The sequence below is a fragment of the Elephantulus edwardii genome, unplaced genomic scaffold, assembly GCF_000299155.1.
Source record: "Elephantulus edwardii isolate Elephantulus edwardi_28Jun2011 unplaced genomic scaffold, EleEdw1.0 scaffold00049, whole genome shotgun sequence".
In the NCBI taxonomy this organism is placed as follows: domain Eukaryota; kingdom Metazoa; phylum Chordata; class Mammalia; order Macroscelidea; family Macroscelididae; genus Elephantulus; species Elephantulus edwardii.
In genome coordinates, this window is record NW_006399799.1 from 12,074,277 (window position 1) to 12,083,654 (window position 9,378).

The 9,378-nt window shown below is 39.2% G+C and overlaps 1 protein-coding gene across 1 annotated transcript in view; it reads left to right on the plus strand.

Moving 5' to 3' along the window:
- Positions 1–5,327, plus strand: part of RLF (rearranged L-myc fusion) — a 132,672-nt gene extending 127,345 nt beyond the window's left edge. Inside the window, exon 8 of the mRNA XM_006886503.1 lies at positions 642–5,327. Within this exon, the coding sequence (XP_006886565.1) occupies positions 642–5,327 (4,686 nt within the window). The remainder of the gene's footprint in view (positions 1–641) is intronic.
- The last annotated feature ends 4,051 nt before the right edge of the window (positions 5,328–9,378 follow it).

The window sequence follows — 9,378 nt, forward strand, 5'->3', positions numbered from 1 at the left end:
ATTTGGGAGGGGAACCTGCTTTTATAGTAGCCCACACCCATTCTATCCCTGCCCCCTTCTTACCCTAAAAGCAGTTACCACTATGGGTAGCTAAGAGTAAGTACTTTTATGACAATAAAGTACTAGTTCTCTTAGGCTAAAATGAGAGGCTTTCCCTCATTTCTTACTGGTTTACTTAACAAACTTCATATACCTTGTTTTTCACACCAGATCTTTTCCGTTTCTTTTACTGAACTCACCACCCAGTTATACGTGACACATGCATTTAAGTTTAATTCAATCGTGGATTTAAATCATTGCTTTAAGCCTTACCTGATTTACTTCAGTGACTTTTTTCTTCTGAATTCCTTTAATGTTTATTAACATTTATTATATAAACCATAAATGTTCAGAACGGCTTTAATATTCAGTGCCTGATAATTTTTGAAATGCAGTAAATGTATGTTTTGTTCATACTTGAGACATCTAATCCGATAATTTATGTGTTGAAACAAGAAAAGTATAAGTTCAATTATAAGAACTCTAAAGGTTTTGGGAGTTAACCTGTCTTTTTTTCCCCCCATGAAAGTCATGCAGTGCCTATTCTTTTTTATTTCTATGAAAAAATGTGTATATAACCCTTTTCCTTTCTCTCTTTATAGGCACAAGATGCTGGTCTTGGGGTATCTATTTTGCTATGTGTCAGAGCTCTTCAACTCAGATCAAGTGAGGATGAGGAAATGAAGGCATCCGTTTGTAAAACAATTGCTTGTCTTTTACCAGAAGATTTAGAAGTTAGACGAGCCTGTCAACTTACAGAATTCTTAATTGAACCTAGTTTGGATGGATTCAATATGTTAGAAGAATTGTATGTGCAACCAGATCAGAAATTTGATGAAGAAAATGCACCAGTTCCAAATTCTCTACGATGTGAGCTCTTACTAGCTTTGAAAGCCCACTGGCCTTTTGATCCTGAGTTTTGGGACTGGAAAACTTTAAAACGACACTGCCACCAACTCCTAGGACAAGAAGCCTCAGATTCTGATGACGACCTAAGTGGCTATGAAATATCCATTAATGACACAGATGTTTTAGAGTCATTTCTCAGTGACTATGAGGAGGGTAAGGATGATAAACAATTTAGAAAAAGAGATTTGACAGACCAGCATAAGGAGAAAAGAGACAAAAAGCCCATTGGTTCTTCCGAAAGATACCAGAGGTGGCTTCAGTATAAGTTTTTCTGTTTGTTGTGTAAGCGAGAATGCATAGAGGCCAGGATTCTTCATCATTCTAAAATGCATATGGAAGATGGCGTTTATACCTGTCCAGTTTGTATTAGAAAATTCAAGAGAAAAGAAATATTTGTTCCTCATGTGATGGAACATGTGAAAATGCCACCAAGCAGACGAGACCGCTCTAGAAAGAAGTTACTGTTGAAAAGCTCTCAAAAGGGTATTTGTCCGAAGAGCCCCTCTGGAACCCTGGAGCAGAATCAGTCACTGAATGAACAAGCCAAAGGAGAATCTCATGATTATGTCACATTCAGCAAATTAGAAGACTGCCACCTGCAAGACAGAGATTTGTACCCATGTCCTGGCACAGACTGTTCCCGTGTATTTAAGCAATTTAAATACTTAAGTGTGCATCTTAAAGCTGAACACCAAAATAATGATGAAAATGCCAAGCACTACTTGGACATGAAAAACAGAAGAGAGAAGTGTACTTACTGTCGGCGACATTTTATGTCAGCTTTTCACCTGCGGGAGCATGAACAAGTGCATTGTGGTCCTCAGCCTTACATGTGTGTATCTATAGATTGTTATGCTAGGTTTGGATCAGTAAATGAACTGCTAAACCACAAACAGAAACATGACGATCTGCGTTACAAATGTGAATTAAATGGCTGCAATATTGTTTTTAGTGATTTGGGACAGCTTTATCACCATGAAGCACAACACTTTAGAGATGCATCTTACACATGCAACTTTCTTGGCTGTAAAAAGTTCTATTACTCCAAAATTGAATACCAGAATCACCTCTCAATGCATAATGTTGAAAATTCAAATGGAGACGTAAAGAAATCTGTGAAACTTGAGGAGCCTACAACGGATGAAAAGCAAGATTGTATTAATCAACCTCCCTTACTTGACCAAACTGAAAAATCACATTTACCTGAGGATCTTCTTTTCTGCACAGAATCAGCTAATTCTCAAGTAGATGCAGAAAACCTGAAAGAAAACAGTGACAGTAATTCCAGTGACCAGCTAAGTCAGAGCTCTTCCACTTCAATGAATGAAGAGTTAATTGACACACTGGATCATTCTGAAGGCGTGCAGGATGTATTATTGTCCCATGAGAAAGTCTTCGTGCCCTCCAGTTTAAAAGAAAAATGCTCCAGTGTGGCAGTTTGTTTTGATGGGAATAAGTTTACCTGTGGTTTTGAAGGCTGTGGTAACACGTACAAAAATGCAAAAGGAATGCAGAGGCATCTTCGAAAGGTTCACCCCTACCATTTCAAACCCAAAAAGGTAAAGACGAAAGAGCTCCTTCCTTGTTCAGGTAATGAACATAATCAGACAACTGAAAAGTTTAATGCAGAGCATAAACCCAGTTCAGATACAAGCAGTGACTCCCCAGATGAAGGTCTTGATCACAACATTCATACTAAATGTAAAAGAGAATACCAAGGTTACTCATCAGAGGCCTCCAATTGTGCTTCTAAAAGACCATGTACAGAGGATACCATGTTAGAACTTTTGCTACGCTTGAAACACTTAAGCTTGAAAAACTCAATAACACATGGGTCTTTCTCAGGGTCTTGGCAAGGGTACCCAACTAGTGGTGCTAAATCTCTTCAATCTGTTTCGTCTATATCAGACCTTAATTTTCAGAATCAAGACGAAAACGTGCCAAGTCAGTACCTTGCACAGTTAGCGGCTAAACCTTTTTTCTGTGAGCTTCAAGGTTGCAAATATGAATTTGTGACCAGAGAGGCTTTGTTAATGCATTACCTTAAGAAGCATAATTATTCAAAAGAAAAGGTCCTGCAATTAAGTATGTTTCAGCATCGTTATTCCCCATTCCAGTGTCATATTTGCCAGAGGTCATTTACGAGAAAAACACACCTTAGGATTCATTATAAAAATAAACATCAGATTGGCAGTGACAGAGTAACTCACAAACTCTTGGATAGTGAGAAATGTGATCACGAAGGCCCGTGCTCAGTAGATAGGTTGAAAGATGATTGTTCTGCTGAACTTGGAGGTGATCCCAACAGCAACTCTGAGAAGCCACACTGTCATTCTAAAAAAGATGAGTGCAGTTCAGAAACAGACTTAGAATCCTCTTGTGAAGAAACAGAGAGTAAAACATCTGATGTCTCATCACCAGTAGGCAGCCATAGAGAAGAACGAGAAGGCAGAGAGGGTAGAGGAAGGAGAACTGTTGCTAAAGGAAATCTCTGCTATATTTTAAATAAATACCACAAACCATTCCATTGTATCCATAAAACCTGTAATTCCTCATTCACCAATCTAAAAGGCTTAATTCGCCATTATAGAACTGTACATCAGTACAACAAAGAACAATTATGCTTAGAGAAAGACAAAGCGAGAACCAAAAGGGAACTTGTCAAATGTAAAAAGATATTTGCTTGCAAATACAAGGAATGTAATAAGCGCTTCTTGTGTTCCAAAGCTCTTGCTAAGCACTGTAGTGACTCTCATAACCTAGACAATATTGAAGAGCCTAAAGTGCTTTCAGAAGCAGAATCTGTGGCTAGGTTTTCCTGTAACCAGCCTCAGTGCCCTGCTATTTTTTATACATTGGGTAAGTTGAAGCACCACTTGATGGAACAACATAATATTGAAGGAGAAATACATTCAGATTATGAAATTCAGTGTGATCTTAATGGCTGTGGTCAGATCTTCACGCATCGCAGTAATTACTCTCAACATGTGTATTATCGACATAAGGACTATTATGATGATCTGTTTAGAAGCCAGAAAGTAGCAAATGAAAGACTCTTAAGAAGTGAAAAGTTGTGTGAAACAGCTCACACTCAGGGAAATGAACAGCAAAACACCAGGAGGTCTTTTACTAGTAAGGCTAAAAAATGTGGCTTAGTCAAAGACAAGAAAGCTCCCATCACATTTAAAACAAGAGCTGAAGCCCTCCATATGTGCGTGGAGCAGTCTGAGCACACCCAGTATCCCTGCATGATTCAAGGATGCTTATCTGTGGTAAAGCTGGAGAGCAGCATTGTGAGGCATTACAAACGCACCCATCAGATGAGTAGTGCCTATTTAGAGCAACAGATGGAAAACCTTGTTGTGTGTGTTAAATACGGTACCAAAATTAAAGATGAGCCGCCTCCTGAAGTTGTTCCCAGCCTAAATCAAGAAGAAAATGGAAGCTGTGAAGCAGAGCACATAAAACACAGTCATGCCCTTGGTGACAGCAGCACACTTATCCAGAGCACTGAGTCCCCACATCCAGGTGGAAGGGATGGAGGTCAGAAAGGATGTACAGTAAGCACCCCAGGATTTGATACAGATTCCCTGCTTTACAGAGGAACTTTGAAATGTAACCATGGTTCAGAAACCACTTCTTTGGAACAATGTAATATAGTTCAGCCTCCACCTCCACCACCACCACCACCACCACCTCCTCCACCTCCTCCTTGTACAATAGAAAATTCTATACCTAATCCCAGTGGGACTGAAAGTGGGACTTATTTCTCTAACTTCCAGCTGCCTTTATCAAGGATCAAAGACTCAGAAACTGGGCAGCATAATTCAGGACAAGAAAGCACTGTAAAAAATCTAACCAGTGTCCCAAAAGATAATTTTAGGAAACCTCCACAGCCTAGATCGTTTGATTTGAAGACTTACAAACCTATGGGATTTGAATCTTCATTTCTGAAATTTATTCAGGAAAGTGAAGAGAAAGAAGATGATTTTGATGATTGGGAGCCTTCAGAGCACTTAATGTTAAATAGCACTTCACAACCCAGTAATGACTTAACAGGGGATGTTGTGGCAAATAATATAGGGAATGACAATGACCCTGAAGTTGACATACCTCATTCTTCTAGTGACTCTGCAATTCACGAGACCTTGACTGCAATCCCGCCTTTAATTGTAGCTGAGACGACAACAACAGTTCCTTCCTTGGAAAACCTGAGGGTTGTATTGGACAAAGCATTAACAGACTGTGGAGAACTTGCCTTAAAACAACTTCATTATCTTCGGCCAGTTGTTGTTCTTGAAAGATCTAAGTTTTCCACACCAATTTTAGACTTGTTTCCGACAAAAAAGACAGATGAACTTTGTGTAGGAAGTTCCTAAATAGCAGTTTTGTTTTAGAAACAGACTGACTCCAGCACTGCAACATTGGGACAGTTGCCAACTTGAACAAAGGCTGAGAACCAGCCACACCGTTGTTTAGGGTAGAATAGGCTGTGTATTTACATGAATGTATAATATCTATGTCAGCAGTATTGGCTGAGTCCATTAGCTTTCCAGTTGGTTTATTGATTGGGTTTTTGGGGTTTTTTTTGTCTTTTTTTTTTGTTTATTAAAAAAAAAAGAAATGGAACTGTACTCTTGTTTGGTGCTAATTAATACATCAAAATATATGGGGCTTCCTTTTTCAAATTAAGTGTGCATGATTGTATATGGAACAAATACTACGGTCCCATGGTGGGAGGGCTAGGGAAAGGGATATGGAGTTATTACTTGACTTGAATGTGCACCTGAGGGTGCTTTGTGTAATATAATGTACACTACAGCATCTTATATTTTTTGAGTTGAGTTTCAATAAATTACAATTTTTCACCCATCTCTTGTTTACTCATAATGAGTTTTCAAACCACACGTAAGCTGGACTTGCACTTCTGTTTTTTTGGAACGTGCACTCCCTCCAGCACTTTCTCATTTTTTAATAACTAAAGCAAAACATTCTTTTTGAATGACCAATTTTTTTTTTATTTTTTTTTTTTTGGTGGCAAGAAAATCCCAAGATTGTTGAGTAATTAACTACTTAGTCAAGTTAGCTCCCAGAGAAGGTGGTTCAGTAATTAGCCAGGTGGAAAGAAATGAGTATGCCAAGCAAAATGTGAACTCAGAACTCAATCTCATTGCCATCAAGTCAGAACCTACTCTTAGCTGACCTGCCAGCAAGTTTTCAAAGGCTATCAATGGCAAGGAAGATTTCCTTTCTTTCTCTCTCAGAGTTACTGGTGAATTTGAACCACCAACAGACTCCACCTTTAGATTGGCAGCTCATCTCCAACTGAAGAGCATTGCAAATCTAGAAGTATGGATGCAGGGAACTGTGGATAATTAATTAAATAAAAGGAACATTGTGTAGTTGTTGCTGTGTGCTGTCAAGTCAGAACTGACACTGCAGCGGGTTTTCAGAGGCAGTAAGTCACACAGGAGGAGGTTCCCCATCCTCCTGCAGGGCAGCTAGTGGCTTTGAACCGCATGCCTTTGGGATTGCAGCACAGCTTCTTAGCACTAATCCACCAGACATCCCTAGAGGAGCATTAGGAAATGGAATTAATCTAGAGATAGCCAGGCAAGAATTTTTGGAGCCAAATTTGAGAGTCTACATACTGCTGACAGTTGCAGCAATAGGAATAGTAAACGAAATGGAGATATTTAATGAGAAAATCGCTGAGGCTTGAGAGGTAAATAAAATGAGAGATTGACAATAAAAAGATTTGGTGATTGCAATTAAGGTAGGGGGATAAGAGGTAGTAGGGTTTGTACAGGGGAGATACGCTTGTCCTTTGAATTTCTTGTGTCTCAGTGGACTATGGGGCATCCATGACTAATAACAGCCATGTACTGTTCCAGATACAGCTGCTGCTTCCTCAGTTCTTGGTGAAGTTTCAACCACCTTTATTTGCTAGCAATGAAATAGACATACCTGTAACAACCATATCTCAGCCCTGTGTTTAGCTTTTCAGTACCCTTTTTCTGATCCTTAACTATTTTGTGACTTGTGGGACATAAACCTCTCAGGTTTCCTGGGAAGCTTCTATTCCCAGTTGCATATGCTGCCACATGGCAGAGACGTATATGTGTGAATCTGAAGAAACAGTCTCTACCCACCAATCTTACAGCCGGAAACCACTTGGGATATGTGTGTCCCACATAATAGTATATATAATTTTTTCCATGTTATTTAAAACCATTTTCTTCTGAAGAGCAGAAAGTAATTTGGATATGATGAAGTTCAACATTTCCTGTTAGCTCAGAATTTTGCTCTGCTTTTTGTTGTCTATAGTTAAATAAGAGCGCCAAGCAACTTTTTTTTTTCTGGTTGGACCCCCTGGAGAATTTGTGTTTCCATCCCAGATACACTGGATTGGAATTTACATTTTAACAAAAATCCACGTATACACCTAAGAATCGCCTGAGAAATGTTAAATTGTTGATTCTGGTAACTGGTTATGATGCAATTTCTAAGCCAGAGGTAGAACCAGAAATACTTGGTTCAGGTGCCAACAGATAGATAAAAGGATTCTCATATGAGAATCTTTTGAAAGAAAAAGTAGTAAAAACACCTTGGACACTGGTCCATTACTGACTGCAGCTTTGTGCTAATTTCCATGGGCTTTTGTTTTCTCTTAAAATGAAGAATCTTGAAAGATTGTACTCAGATGTGAGCAATCTTGCACCTACTTCGTTGTCATAATGTGTCGATGAGTTGGAACTGATGCATTGCTCACCCTCCAGAGGGTTTTCAAAGGCAGTAAATCTGGTGATAGATTGCCATCCAACCTCCTGAGGTGCAGCTGGGGGATTCAGATCACATGCCTTTTGAGTTAGCAGCTCAACCCTTTACCACTCAGCTGCCAGACTCATACTGGAGGAAACATTTTATTCATGTTTATCCCATAACAAGAGAAAATTACGAATGGGCTTTTTCCTGAACTATACGTATTCATCATCTAATTTCCTATCCTCTGTAAGAAACAAGAAGTGTGTTGAAAACTCCCAGCTGTCAATCTGGATTGTTTCCAAGACTAAATCTGGCCATGGGGACTTCCTCTCTCCCTTGAAACACTTGTGGATCCAAACCACTGGCCTGTCAATTAGCAGGCCAGCTCTGATGCACTGTACCACCAGAGTTGCTCATATGCAGTAAAATCTACCTCTTTTCAAAACTCAGTTGGCAATTTGCTTCTCATTGTTTGGTCTAATTTTTTACTTTAAAGCAGTAACTATTGTTTGGTCTAATTTTTTTACGTTAAAGCAATAATTTCTTTATTGAAGACTTCTACATTAAAATAAGTAAAGCTTTGAATCTTTTTGGGTTTTGTTTGTTTTTGTTTGAGGTTTTTGTGGGGCTTCCCCCCCCCCATTTTCGGAGCCTCTCATTTCAAGAATGTCTCCTGAAATTGTTCTTGTTAAATCCTATTGAGTTGAAGAAGACTCATAGCAATCCTATGAACAGATCTGAACCCTATCCTTTCCTGTGAAAACCTATTTTCTGACACACTTGCACCCCCATTGCTGCAGTTACTGTGTCAGTCCACCTGGTGAGGGTCTTCCTCTCTTTCGTCATCCCTCCACCTTTCCTCCCTTCAAGGAAGTAACATGCTCAAATTGTGCGAGATTACTCTCCACCATCCTTGCTTCTAAGGAACAATCTCTCTTCACCTGTTCCACTACATATCTATTCTTTTGGCAGTTCATGGAATATTCACTCTATAGTTCAAAGGGATTCTTGTCTCCTGTAATAGTTATGAATTCAAATCACTACCTTTATTTTTTGGAATTGCCTTGTGTTGTCATTTTTGTGTTTGAAGGAGAATGGAGGAGCGGGGCTTTCTGATTCGCCTTCTTAGGAGCAGCCTGGTCCCATTTTGCCGACATGGGGTATTTTAGCCTTCATAGAAGAGGGCTGAGGAGTAATTCACCAGATCTTTAAATAAAATCTCCCCAGATACTTTTAGAAATTTAAACACTAAAGCTAAATTTATCAAGGTAACTGCCATTGTAGAACTTAACCATTTTGAAGTAAAATTGTATTCTGCTTTGACTTTTGTTTTAAAAACATGTGCTTTCAGTGGAAGGTATTTTGAATGAAAAGAGAAAAAGTTGAGATAATGGGTTTTAATTAGTGTCTCTCATGTGTCCCAGGGGGATTTCTGGTGCTGAGATTGGTGGGATGAAGCCTATATTTTATTTCAGTTAGAACAGCCTCACCAGATTACAGCTTATAAAAGTGGGATAGCAGCTTTTCACCAAAACCCCAGACTCACAGCTGAGTTAATTTTTACCTAACGACACTGTAGGAAAGAGCATAACTACCCCAAAGTTCCTAAGACTGTGTGTGTGTGTGTGTGTGTGTGTGTGTGTGTGTGTGTGTGTGTGTGTGTGT